At 36.0% G+C, this 15,223-nt stretch overlaps 1 protein-coding gene across 1 annotated transcript in view; it reads right to left on the bottom strand.

Annotated features, from left to right (window-relative positions):
- The window catches only part of GABRA1 (gamma-aminobutyric acid type A receptor subunit alpha1), a 54,071-nt gene that overhangs the window by 26,425 nt on the left and 12,423 nt on the right, over positions 1–15,223 (bottom strand). Inside the window, exons 4-6 of the mRNA XM_032794345.2 lie at positions 11,667–11,734; positions 5,920–6,140; positions 3,283–3,365 (exon numbers count right to left, since the gene is read on the bottom strand). Of these exons, the coding sequence (XP_032650236.1) occupies positions 3,283–3,365; positions 5,920–6,140; positions 11,667–11,734 (372 nt within the window). The remainder of the gene's footprint in view (positions 1–3,282; positions 3,366–5,919; positions 6,141–11,666; positions 11,735–15,223) is intronic.

Below are 15,223 nucleotides of genomic sequence, written 5' to 3' on the forward strand. Positions count from 1 at the left end.
TCATGTGAATATGAAAACCCATTTCTTTTCCAAATAAAAATGACCTGGAAACTGTATCGCTCAGCTGATAACATGGCAAAAGATTTCCAATACTCTTAGATAATTCAGAAACTGCTGAAACTAATATACTAATAATGGAAATGAGACTCCATCACGAATGCATTCTGCTCTATGTGTGTGTGTTTAAACCACCCAGGCTTGGATATCAGCAAGGTAAATAAAAGAAGAAAATTTGAGACTCAGGGAGACAATGGGCTAATAAACTAGGCTTTAACTTCAAAGCATGGCTGGCCAGAAAACCAGAATTTTGTTTCATGAAAAAATTAAAGGTTTTGATGTTTGTTTTTGTTCCATAGTGGAATGAACCAAAGACCTTTTACATTTTTTTCTGAATGTTATACCCCAGAACAGCCAATATGTAGGGTAGTATCAAACAAAACAGAGACTTGAACCTGATTACCCATACGCAAAGTGGGTGCCCTAACTACCAGGCGATTGGCTATTTTGAGATCTTGGTTTCCCTCATTTTGTCCAGATAATCTGTCCTAAACCTTAGAAACTGATACATTTTTGATAATTTGCGAGGGTGGGGGAGGTTCACAAAACAGCATTTTCCTAGGGAAAAACATTCCATCAAAAAATTCTTAACCAGTTCTAATTCTGAGACCTCAGCTCCAATCTTAGGGCCAGATAACCCTCTTTGGGGAAATTAACTGTGTAGCATACTGGAAACTGTCAATGTTTTCTCCTTATCATGCCATTTAGGAAGAAAATATTTGCCCTCTCACCCCCAGGTGATTCAAGAAACACGTAGTGATTTCAGATCCCTGAAGACAAAGGAATTGTGGGCAAAGGACCTGTACCCCCACAATGACTCCAAGCTACTACATAAGCCAGCAACTTGGTAGCACAGCTTTTTCCAGCCACCACACCTGGAAGCCACCTTAAAGTGGGGGTTCTATTGCACCAAGCATCTTAATGAAGACTGGATCGCCATTAACTTATTCACAAAGTCTCTGCAAGGTTGGTGTTGAGATGATATTGCATAGATTAGCTATAACCTTTATTTATGCCTCCAAAACTACAAAAGCCCAGTCTCCAGGGAGCCTCAGAGCTGCAGAAGCGGAATGATGCCAGGAAGGCACCACTCCCTTTCTCAGAGGAAATTCATTTTGTTCCCTCAAAAGGGATTCCATTTGTTGTACGTTTTACAAAACAGTCAATATATTTGATATATTGCACAAGAGTCCAAGACTGCAGTAGCAGGGCTGTTAAAATTTAATGTGTGTTTTGGTCATGGAGTTTTGTGAAGGAAGCTTGGAACGTACCAACTCACATCATATCTGGCTCTGAATAGCAGTACTAAGGTTTGACACTCTTCTTATTGAAGTCATTGGTAAAACTCCCATTGACATCACTGCAGAATCCAACCCCTACTCCCTATTTAGTTCATTTGAGGAGCAATCATACACACTGATGATAATAAAAATAATACATTTTAAGAGTATAGGGCAGAGGAAACATGATCAGAGCCATAAACAATACATCTAAAGATATTTTTGTTTGTTTTGTTTTAATTTTATATTAAGGATTTTATATTTGTACATGCATTCATTTTATCTATCCTGCTTCCATCCTCAATTTGTTTGTATCTACAGAGAATTCCTTTCCCATTTGCTTGTGAGAACTTCCCTTGTACATCTGAAAATCCAAACACTTAGTAATGTAAGACTAGCCTAACCTGGACTTGTGTAACAGCCAGCCAGAGAGAGCCTAGACTAGAATAGAGAGTCTGTAAAGAACATTTAAAACAAATTTAACATATTTGGTAGGTTCTCTGATACTTCAGTTTTCTCAGAACACTGGTAGCCATGTGCCCTATTATAGTTGGAGGTTTTATTTATTTTCTTCTGTTTCACAGGAGATAGTGAGAAATGTTTCCTGAAAGAGCTGAAAGAAAGTTCAACATTCAAAAGGTACCAAATTCTGGCTAGCTGCACTCAAAGTTTCCAAGCTTTTTATTCTCTTAATCTCAGCACTATACAAAATTGTGTGTAGAAGACTGGTAGCTGTCTAAAGGCAATCCATCAATCCATCAATATGGGGCCATTCATTTCAAAGTAAATTATTACATTGTCTGGTATCCAGTGAGGAATGAATTGAATGAATAATTATCCATTATCAGTGAAATGACGCATTTCTACTGGAAAGAGAAATAGCCATTGAGGAAACAATTTGTATCCTATTAAATGTTCACTCATGTTGTCTTCTTTTTTCATGTTGAACTGGATGAAATAAACTCCTCCTGTTATTTTTTTCTGATCCAAACACTTTCTCACAATTCAGCTTTTTGATATGTGTACTTTAATAAATAATTTTAAAACAATATATCTGCAAAATGGGAATATTTGCGATGGATGACTCTCAAAAGAGTCAAGAATTTGGTCTCAGGCAGCATGCTTACCTAAACTGAACCTCTTCAGAGAAATCCTTGTCTCACTGCAGGCAGCAGCAAAAATCCAATTATCAGAGGGGTAGCCGTGTTAGTCTGGATCTGTAAAAGCAGCAAAGAATCCTGTGGCACCTTATAGACTAACAGATGTTTTGGAGCATGAGCTTTCGTGGGTGAATACATGCTCCAAAACATCTGTTAGTCTATAAGGTGCCACAGGATTCTTTGCTGCTTTTAAAAATCCGATTGACATCAATGGGGTTCAATTTTCAACCCATAAGTCTGCTAATCTGAGCTAGAAATCATGAAAAAATGGGACTCTCATGAGATTTGTAAGGTTTTTATCTCCAGAAGTGCAAAAAGATCACCTTTTTTCATTATACATCTGCTTTAGTTCCAGTTTTTTAAAAAGTGATAAGAATATTTGCACACCTTAAAAAAGAATTGATTTGTATTTGATTTAAAAAATGTGCAAATTGAGGGGAAAGAGGTTCACTTTTATCTGAATCAGTTCATTCATCCATGGATCTATATCACTGATCTTACTTATTCTCAAACTAAAATTAAGTTGCATTCAAGTTTAAAGTGGGTTTCTATATGCCATGCTGCAACTACATCTTTGGAGTGTAGCCATTTATCTCTTTGGCTAATGCCTAGACAAGATGTAGGATTATATTTAGTCATGTAGAAAATGTTCATTTTTAAAAAAAACTGGAAAGATTGAAAAAATACAAGCATTTATGTTTTTAAATAATCATCTGGTCTGATCTGATGTGAAATATTTGTAAGCTGGCCTTAAAAGGAGGAACCTGAGTTAAAAATAAACTTACAGCTTCCAAATTTCAGTGGGCAAGCATGTGCATCCATTGGAAAGTCTTCTAAATGCATTGGACATTCTGCTCTCACAGTCAGTCTACAATGGATTCATAAGCAAAAGAAAAGATTATAGCTTCATGCAATTAACAAACAAAATCATATATTCAATTATATAAAGGAATATTTAATAAATACAATTATAAAATACATTAGCTAAGTGAGTAACAAGAGAATCCAAAGAATTATTGTCATATTTCACAAAGTTCTAAAAGATGACTTGGAACAACTTTTTAAAAATGTGACTTTTTTTTCCAGTAAATTTTTGGTCAGCTCTAGACGTTGCTTGACTAGGCTGAAATCTTCCACAAGTCTTCTAATATTGTTTAATTTGTTCCTGAAGTCTTTACTCAGGCAAAATTCTCATTGACAATAATGGGAGTTTTGCCTGAGTAATGGGAGTATCAGGACAACAATGGGCAAAATGTTAAAGAGCTTGTTTACTTTCCTCTTCAGTAGCTTTGTGTTTGGCCAATTATCCAGTTATTTCATATCATCAGCCACAGGCATCAGATGTTGCAAAATAAGACTTCTTTTCTTATTAAAGATGTTATACAATATGGACCTGATGCATGGCCTACTGGCATTAATGAGATGCTTTCCATTGAGTTCAATGTGCATTAGATTAGGCCCTCTTTTTCTAGATATCTGCCTCAGTTTGGAAATTAATCTAAATCAATAGGTTGGTACAAACATTGCGGAAAAGCTGACAACCTAGGAAGAATGAACTGGCAGTATAGGTTTGAAAACTTCCAAATAAAGTTTTCAAAATTATTTTCTTTGGTAGTCCACAGTAAATGATTCCTGAGGCCACACAGAAAGTTTGAACACTCACTTCTTAAATCCCAATTGACTGCTACACTTAACATGAAATAGAAATGTAGGTTTGTAGATGCACTTTGCCCATTTTAAGCACAATTCTTTAGAATGTCCAGTGCCAATTTGTTAAAGAGATGTATTGGTGATAATGACAACCCAACAGAATCAGACGTTCATTATATATATATAGGGCTCAGACATTAAGAAATTATATGAAACTGCATACTCCTTACTTGGACAAAACTTCCACTGCTTTCATATTATATACTTCTGTAATCTCTCAACAACATAAACACTTGGGGTAAAATCCTGGCCTTATTGAGGTGGTTCTAATGTGGTTTGGGGATTGAAATTTACTTAAAACAAAAACCTTCTTGCTGTATTAGCTTGGAATAAATTCAAGCTAAGCTCCTGATTGATAAAAATAAAGATGATTAGCTTGGATGCAAAAATATTGCTCAGTAAGATAGGTAAAATAGAGAAGGCTTATGACAACAGGATTTATATTGTCCCTGAAAAAGTCAAGCACCACACATCAGCAAGGAAAGGACAGTAAGAACAGAATACCATATAGAGATTGCATGCCTGCACTTTTACAAGTGAAAGGTGAGGAAGACAGAAATAATAATGGCTAAAAGGACATATCTGGACAATGCACTGCAAAGTGGTGTTCTTGTGTATAAGGTCCTTAACATCCAAGGTTTTGGGGAGACAAGAAAAATTGACCTAAACTTGTATCACTGCCAGATGAAAAGGTCCGACTCCAGCTTAGACAGTATTGAAAGATATTTCAGAATAAATTAAACATATTTGACATGCTCCCAGGAGCATGGAGATTTGGATTTCTCAAAACATTGGGGACCAGCTTGATTAGTCTAAAGAATTATTTTATACTTTGAATCCCAATATGACAAAACCTGTAGACTGGCAACTGTCTAGATGCCAAAAATAGGAATACAAGCAAACAAAAAAACAACATTCCTTTCTGATTGTTTGTTATAGAAGGCTTTTCAATCCAAAATTGTTAATCTTTGTGTTCTATAACAATGTGTGGAATGAATTGGTTATTTACTTTGCTGACTAGCATTTAGAACAAGTTCATAATTATCCAAATTCTCCATGAGTAGAATGATGCATTTCTAATAAAAAGAGTAATGTCTATCAATGAAACAACGTGTTCCCCAACATTTTCACAAATTCTTCAGACCACTTGGTTTTCTTGTTATGTCTAAAACAATGAATGTCCATTTTTAGACTATAATGTCCTATATTTCCCATGGAACAAGGAGAGTGTGCAAAAACGTCTGTGCCCTCATTTTTCTAGTCCTCAGAGTCTGTTTTCCATAGCACTGAAAAAAACCCAAATTTCTTTACATTTTAGGCCTACCTCACTAGAGTGTGAGTAGCAAACTTTCAGGCTTCATTGTGGTTTTAGGCTGGGATTCTCAAAAGAAACTCCAATTTCAGGTCCATTAAAAGCTAGTTGATGCTGTAGGTCTAATTCCCTTAGGTGCCTTTCAAAATCACAGCATTAAAGCACAGGTAGGGAGTGTAAAAATGACCGTGGTTTGGCATGAAAAAAAAGATTACATAGCAAACTCCTGAATTTAAGTTAATTATTGTATGGCTTATTGTGAGAATAATTAATAAGCCTAAAACTCAAACATGCAGTTATCTTCCTAAAGAAATATTTCTCCATTTTGTTTGAGGAAATTGTACTATAAAAAAATAGTAATTTCAAATGAAATGAAAAAATACAGTATTCTTATTCTTACCTCATTGTATACAGCAGTGTCCCATCCTCTGTAATTCGTAGTAGTTTGTTAGGCATCGTCATGTTGTGAGCCACTGATTTCTTTCCATTGTGGAAAAAAGTATCAGGTGTCCAAATCTTGCTGGCCATTAAATTATTTAGCCGGAGGACTGTCATGGGTCCTTTGAATTTTAGTCTCTCATCTCTCCAACTTTGACGGAAAAATACATCTATTGTATATTCCTAGAGCAATTAATACAATGGGAAAACTCTCAAGATTGTCATATTTTGCAATACAAGTTTGTGACAGGTAAACTTTTAGCATTTTTGTAAGATCAAGATTATGAGAACAATATAACATGTCTAAAGGTTGTTATTAAGATGGTTATGACTTTGGTTCTCATTTCAACCAAAAAAAGGTTAGGAAGAAATTTAGAAAGGATTATGAACAACAAGTAAGATACGAGTTTACCACAGATATGATATTTTGACTGCATATGCTGAAGCATTATTTAATAGAGTTGGAAAGTATTTATCTCTTGCTATAAAATAAACCTTTGTGAGACTGCAGCTGGAATATTGCCTTCAGTTCTAGCCTTATGTAGCCAAGTTGTGAGGAGTTCAAGAGATCTCTGAAAATTATGGTAGGGATGATTTATGAGGAAAGAGTACCAGAGCTCAGTGCTCAGAATCACTGGACTGTACAAAGAGAAGTCAAAGGAAGATTTGGACGAAACTTGTCGCTTTCCTAGGCACAGATTGAGGAGATGAGGGAAGGGACACAATGCCTGATTCTCTCCTCATTTACCATAGTTTGAAAGTAAGGTATTACTCCTGATTTACATCAGTGTAAATGAGAGGAGAATTCATCCTTGACAGTAACCATTGCTCATTAAAAAATGAAATATGTTTTTTATCATGGCACAAAGCAGTATAACCAGAAGTAATAGGATGAAATTACAAAACAGTTGTAATATATATATAATATATCAGGCAGTAAGATACATAAAATCATGGAATAGTTTCCCAAAGAGAGTGATAGAAAAGATTTAATATTAGACTGGATGAAGTATGATAAAATAATTTGTAGGAAATAATCGTGTACTGACATTGGGCTAAGCTATGTGACATTGTGTCTCTTCCATCTGTAACTGCTATGATGCTGTGATGAATATGAAGCTATTGAAAAAACACTGCAATTTAAAACGACACTGTGCAATCATCATTGTTTTCGGCTGAAGACCGAGGCTTCCCTTAGACTATTTGACAAAGAACCAATGGCAAACCATGAAGGAAAATGGCCCTGCCATCACTGAAAATGTATATATATATATATTATACATACAAGTAACAGAACAACACATCTATCCAAGAATACAGTCAGGAAAGACAGGCACACTAGAAAGAATAATGGAAGAAATTAGGTTCCACACCACACCGGACTCCAGCACAACAGACCACGTTTAAATCCTCCATTTATTTTTAACAAATGTTAGTATTTCATGGAGCAGAAACCATTGTGAGATGTTTTCTGATCAATAAACTATCAGCTGCATTACAGGCTATTTAGACTAGAAAAGTTACAGTATGTCTTTGTGCTTCATCTGTTATCTTGGTATGATATTCATAATCAAATTCCTTGCACATAGTCAAATAGTTTAGTCACATGTGGCTAAATGTGTCTTTAAGCCCTGATCCAGCAAGCCATTTTAGCATGTGCTTAATTCTAATCACATTAGTATTTTATTGTTTTCAATCACCTAGTGACTCCTACTCCATCTTGCAACTGGGGATGGGATTATTTGGTTACAATGGGACTACTCACATGCTTCTAGTTAAGTACATGCTAAAGGGCTCTGCTGGAAAAAGGCCCACATGAAGAACTACTTAAGTCAATGGAACTTTTGCCATTGACTTCAATGGGGTCAGGATTTCACATCAATGTTTGTACCAAAGCAGAGGTGAGAGGGGCTCGGTGGCTTATGGGCAGCAGGTGACAGGAGATTATTGGGCTTTCATCATGTTCTCCAAGCTTTACCCAAAACTTCCTCCTACACAGAAGTGTAGTGAACGATAAACACAGGAAATGACAGCCTGGCAGTATAGAAGCAATTGTTCACCCACATTTGATACTGCAGAAAGGGAAGACAGTGGGATGACGTGAAAGTTTGGAAGGAGGAGACTAAGGAGCTCAATCAGTCACTGGATATTGGTGCAGGGGATCTGAAGTTGAGAGATCAGGTGTGTGACCAAATAATTTCATGGAAGAGGAACAAAAGCAGAGAGGAGGTGTTTATGGGTCTAGTCAGGCACTCTGCCCTTCCTGACTATAGACTCCTCTACCCTAAAAAAAGCTTTTCCCAGAGCATTCATTGAAATTTAAAAATGAAGATGCTGTGGCTATGCTCACCCTCATTAGGGTAAGCTATTCTGCTCATATGAAACCTATCAGAAAGCCACTTTTAACATCAAATGGTCAGATCTTCTCACCAGAATGGGTGTGATTTCTGTGGCATGGGACATGACTTAACAGAGCAGGAAAACAGAGTTCCCAAAACTCCTTGCTGTAGTTCTAGTAAATATGCAGTTAAACAAGCCAGACAAGAATCAGACTGCACCATTCACAGCTAGGATTGGTCACATTTGCATTAGTGGGAATGTAAACAGGGAAAAATAAATTAACCCTTTGTATCCACACAATAAATCACATAATTGCCAAATATTTTAGGGTTGTTGCTTTGGGGGAGGCCTGTAAGGCCCAGAAAAGAAATGATTTAATATTTTCTGTGTTTCCCTAACCCTATCTACTGTCTCTTTCTGGCTATTATTGATTATTGTTTGTTTGTTTCTTTCTTTGTTTGTAGTATTATTATTTTATGTATCTTGCAGGAGTACCCAAAGGCCCCATTGTGCTAGTTGCTACAGAAATATATTGGAAGACAGAATTTCTGCCCTGAGGAGCTTTGCATTTTAAAAACCATGGAGGGTTTGGGGAAAGAGATACAGACCATAGAAGGAAAATGGCTGGGGTGATGGCCACCACATGCCATGAGTTCCATCTCTCTTTTTTCCTCCATGTTCATTTTACTTAGTACAGAAATTTAGTTTTAGGTGTTTTTAAGAGAGAGTAGTAGGATCGGTGACAACAGGCTACACAGATATTACTGGATTCCTGAAAGGGAGATGAGCAATAGGTGACATAACTAGCAACAATTCCTTAAACATTAAAATACACCTGCCTATGTGATGCTGGTTCATAAACTCTAAACCTCTACTGTAAAATTTCATTTTATTAACAAATCAATGCACATCTTTGCACAAGATTAGTGTAGTGAAAATTAAGAATGTGGTGCACGTTTATAAAATTATTTTTAGGAACCATCCTGTTTTTTCATACCTACTGGTTCCTCATGCAACATAAATTCAGATATATTGATGTTGATATATTAGTTCTTTGTTTTAATATACACCTATGCTTAATTTTGAAAATAGATAACCTCATGTTCTAGTATGATATTTCTACTCAAATGCCAAGTGTCCCATAAAGATAGACACGTATCAAGTGTCAAATTAGATTCAACTTACATTCAATAAATAAATCACCTGAATCAACCAAATCCAAGTAAGACAGAAAGTCCAGGCTTGGCATAGTCCTTAATACATCAGTAAGCCTACAAGCTGTCTTGATCTTAAGCTTATGCTATGAGAAGGCCTCCAGATGTATTGCTCACCAGGGTGGTTTTCCAAAATGAAATTGGATACCCATTTTCAGACAATAGTCTATCAATGCAAATAGTTGGGGGAAATATTCATAAATATTAATTCAAATTTTAAAATGATTTTTGATTCAACCATGTTCATTCTCCTTTAATGTTTGCTTCCTGTGAACATCTGAACCAAGTTGCAAAAAGCAGCTAAGATTTTCAGAAGTGGCTAGTGATTTGGGCTGCTGAACCTGAGACATTTTAAAGGATCCCAATTTTCAGAATGTACTGGGCAGTCACCTTCTGAAAGTCAGGCCCCTTTAAGGTGACTCTCATACTGAGCACTCAAAAATGGAGGGACTCTAAATCACTTTTGAAAATCTAAACTGCTACATTTTTAGTTTAAAAGCCTATTTACTGAAGATTAATTTCAAATTCCATATTTTTATTTAAAAAAAATACTCGAGTTGCATTGTGTTGGTTGGTTATATCAATTAGCCAATCAGGGAAGAGAGGCAACTTGAAGTGACTTCTCTAATTTATCAGCAGAGTGCATACTGTGAATAATAGTAGGATATAAACAAACTGCAGTCCAAGAAATTGCCATTGAGGTAATTTACTTATAATTTCAAATAACAAATAAATGTAAGAATTTCACAATCTGTTTGCAGTTTATATGCAAGCAGAAGAAAGGCAAAACTCACCAAATGTATTACCTGCTTTGAATGATTATTTCAGTGTTAGAGTGATCCACTCAGTACAATCAGCCTCTGTGCAGGTATGCCCCACTCTCCACTGGAAAGCAGCTGCTTCCCATCTTAGTGCATGTGCACTGAGAACATGGGTCACTTGATCCACTCGTTCTTCTGAATTACCTTTCATTGGAAAGGACTGAGCATCTAAAGGGGCAGTCAACTAGTTTGTGCCGCCCAACACACCGACACATCTGCCTGCTTTAATATCATCCTAAAAGTAATATCAGTTGCAGTTTTCAAATCAGTTGTAATGTGTAAATGGTACCATCCACTTCGAGCAACATTCAAATGGTGGCATTGGGCAAAATACCAAAAAAGTGGCACATGAAAAACAAATGATTTTTGGAGAAACACTTTATCTATAATCCCATCATGGAATGCTATGTTTTTCAGCTAGAACCTCAGTTAGCTGCTGTGTAAGTGCAGCTATAACTTTGGAGACTGGCCCAATTAATACACACAGCAATTTACATACCCAAAGGAATCAGTTACTTTCATGTGCTAGTTCGTCCACTTATATTTTTCTATTCCAGTTCTGTTCGTGTTTCAATTAGCTGGATGATTAATTTAAATAGGGAACAAATAAAAGCCTACATTCTTAGGATATTTCACGTTCTCATTTTTATACAGATGGTGAGGATCTAGCAAGGTTTAGTGGCCATACATCAGACCAGGATTGTCTATAGTGTCCCTTCACATCTGCAAAATAGTAAAGGAACTTGCTCCTGTTTTTACATCATTTTTTAAGTTTAAGGCCAGTACCTACAGCAGCTTTGCTAGAGGTTTCTGAACACGAGACTCCCTTGTGATTATGCAGCAATTATGCTTTCATATGCACACCATAAAAGAGTGATTCAGATTCTCGTCATTAATCTTCTTTGACCAGCCAATACCTAGGAAATTCACCTCCAATTGATCAGCAGTGTTTAATTTAAAAACCTGAGTTCTACATCATGGCCCTCAGACTGTAGGCTTACATGTTTATCATGCTTTAAAATAACGATCTTTTTTTAAAATTTGGACAGAGTGATCATCCTCTCAAGGGTACTGAGCCATTCAAAATGATTAAGTATGAGAGGACTTCTATACTATGGTGCACGTATAATGCCTGTTATAACCCCTTATTAAGGTCACAGAGGCCTCTAATTTAAGGGCACTTAAATACAGTCATAGCTAAAAACATTAGTTAAGTGTAAAAGCTGACATTATTTTGAAACCAAAATATATATAAAAATGAAAGAGTGAGGTATCATGTTACTATAGAACCCCCCTAAAAATTATTACTGTTAACAATATGGAATGGTACTTACCATATCATGGTCGGAAACGGGCCCAAAGCTGGTGACGAAGATGTCAGTCTTCACTTCAGTTACACGCTCTGATGAAGCACGAAATTAGGACAGTGAGTGTCTATCAACAGCCTTCATTAGATCTAACCACCATAAATTCTCACCCGAATAGAAAATTTATTGGCTTTGATTAGCTATTCTAAAATTGGTCTACAATATGGGCTTGATAATTTATTGCTTACAGATGTAATTTCACAGTCAGTATTTCCAGCATTTTTTTTCAATGCGCTGTCACAATACAGCTTTTTGAGACATGAGTTTTTATGCCAGATGTTGAAATCTCTTTGCAGACAGGTCATAGTTCTGCTGTAAATTAACTCTTTAAATGAACCTTTGACTAATACACCTGCTTGTTTCAACAGTATAAAGAGTACTCAATAGCTAACATTGGATTCAAAACTCATCTTATGTGTCCATATTAATTTCTGCATTAATTAACCCTCTATTTGTCTGTTATGTATATGTATGTATGTTACATATTTATATAATACACAGAGATAGAGATAGAGAGAGTGAGAGAAAGATAGAGTAAATACAGTATTACGTGAAATAAAGGTATTTTTATCAGCAGGAGTTGAGGTGGCTGCATTACTCATGAGTGCAATAGACAAGAGTGAGCCATGCAAGCCATTCCAAACAAATGCCAATTAAACCATTATACTACATCTTCATGTGTTCTATATATGCCTCATATTGTAAACAGCTATTTTATAAATGTTTTAGATTTTTGTTTAAGTTGTTATTGACAGTGCTGTTTGAATCCATTCATCATCCCTACTGCCAGATTCCCTTTGGGTTAGGAGAACAGTTATATAGGCATTTAAGAGAGACAAAAGATTAAAAATAACTTAGAAACCTCTACAATTTATGTAAAACTCTATGTGTGTGTATGGGTGTGTCTGTCTGTCTATAGTGGATTCTCCATCTCTGGTAATGTTTAAATTAAGATTGGATGTTTTTCTAAAAAAAATGCTCTAGGAATTATTTTGGAGAAATTCTATGGACTGTGAGGTATAGGAGGTCAGATTAGATTATCACAATGGTCCCTTCCTGCCTTGAAAACTATGAATCTATATCCAGTTCTAAATATTGCCTATCCTAGACCTCAGGCCAGTGAGTTTTGGGGGGAATTTCCAAATGTGGAAGAAGGAAGAATACATTTCTCAAATTTCAAATAAAATGACAGTTGTAAAATGTCAGTTGTTGAAAGGTCTGGAATATTAGAAATAGTCCCAGAGAAAATAGATTAATTAGACATGGTGCAAGAGAGGTGATCAAAGGTCCACGATAAAGGGTATTGTCACAGGGCTTTGTGTCAGGAATCAGGGCCTGCAGCTGAAGCAATCTCTGGGCAACCAAACAAGTACAACTGGCCTGTAGTAGGCTGCCTGATTGGCTACACAGTCTGATTGATTGAAGGAGTCAGCAGACTGACCCTTAAGCCCTGCAACAGCAACAGTTGAGCAGCTGCTGAAAGCATTTGCCCATGGTTGCAATAGTTCCTGCCCCAGCTTAGGACCCAGAAAACCTGATCCTACCCCTTGGCACCAATTCCTGACCACTGACTCTTGCTCTAACCACCGGGTGTGACCACCCACATCCTGTTCATTGACATGTTGAAACATATTATACAGATATCACATACATTTTACATTACACATATGTTCCTTCAAAGTTGTAAAACAATATAATAGAGAAATTATTGATTTAAGAGACCCCTCATCAAGTTCAAACTGATTTCATTTTATTGGACTTTGGTGGACTAACTCTTTAATAAACGTAATTTATTGCACCTGGGAGAGGACAGTAGCAAAAATAAACTCATGTTCAACCATAAAAACAGTAGCATTAATGAAGCACAAAATCTGTATACATGAAACCAAAAGTTATGACAAGAAAGCATTAGTTGTGCATATTAATTTTATTTATATTAATTGAAAATATCTAAAACTTCTAAATATTTAAAATCTTATTTTAAAATATCCACACATTTTTAGTGGTTAATTATCAAAACGTAATATTAGTTGTGATGTAATCCATTATCACAGCTAGTGTAACAAACAATGTTATTGCATCTTTTTAGGAAGTCATCGGAGAATTTAAATAGCAGAAAAGGCAACCTCAAACATTTCTTTAAAGAAGCTAAAGACTGAAATTTCCTTGAGCTATTCTTAGTCACACAAAGAATAATATTACAGCTGTAGCTGAATTTCCTCCTGTCTTTTGAATTCTAAGACTTTTATAATCAGGATTGAGTAACATGTAAATACTACAGTGACTCCATTGACAAAAGCATTTAGATGATGAAATGTCCTCATTAATGGACATTTGTAATGGATTTGTGTCCTTATCAACATGGTCTGCAAGCATTTAATTGTCTTAAATAAATTTAGGGACTCCCTTGACATCTAACTGGCTCTTGGCTTAATGTTAAAGAAGTTCACAGAAGGAATTTAATCTCAACCACTGGAAGAAGCATATGGTTATTACAAGAGGTATTCAACTTAGATTGAGAATGTTCCCACTTCCAGACTCTACCTCTTACAAAAAAACTCATGAGCTGAAGGTAGAACAACTGGCAGCAAAAGAAGATTCAGATTCCACATGGTGCATTAAAACATCACTGAAAAGTTCCCCAGCATTATAATACCTTTAGTTGCTGGCCACAAACTGTTCTAGCAGCCACAGACCAAATGTCTGTAAAGATATTATGACATGCCCCAGTCTCCTGACCAAAACTCCTGCTTCCAGGAATTGGGATGTGGTAGTGAAGGAACTGTTATGCTAGCTCTAATCTATATGAGGACGCCATTACAAAAAGGGAATCTTCAAGGATTTGACTCACTGGATTAAAATTACTGTACATTTGCACCAACGGAACAGTCCAAAGGAAATTTAACACACCAGAGAATTAGGGGTCAGATGAATATTGCTCAGCAAACCATTAAAACCAACTGTAATTCATTATTTGCTGTCCACTTCAGTGCTGGTCTTAAGATATCATAACACTCAAAAAGGCCTCTGTCTGATGACAGAACACGTGTAAATAGAGATTGGACGAGAACCTCACCAGGTGTAAACCAGTGTACACTAGTTGAGGATGTGGCCCACAAGATATAAACAAACATCATCCAGTATAACATAACTGCAGCTGAAGCAGTTGTTTTACCAATGATATTGAGAAGAAACCAATGTGAACGCTAAAAATAATGAGTAAAATAAGTTTCTGGCTCAAACACAAACAGATATGGAAGTAAAATGCTTGGTTTTAGCTTATCAGGAATTTCATTACATTATGGGCTTATGATAGGATCATAAACTGAGAAATAAATGAAAAATTAACATTGTGTGAACAACAGGAAATAAGCCAATTGTGCTACACACACACAGAAAATGTCCCACTTCCTTGGAGAATTATGTAACTTTGATATTTTTAACAGCAATATAACTTTGCAATTCACTAGAGAATGAATGATTGCAAGATTATTCTCAAGAAGCGGAAGATTAATTAACGTGCA

The sequence above is a fragment of the Chelonoidis abingdonii genome, chromosome 7 (genome assembly GCF_003597395.2).
Source record: "Chelonoidis abingdonii isolate Lonesome George chromosome 7, CheloAbing_2.0, whole genome shotgun sequence".
Taxonomy (NCBI): domain Eukaryota; kingdom Metazoa; phylum Chordata; order Testudines; family Testudinidae; genus Chelonoidis; species Chelonoidis abingdonii.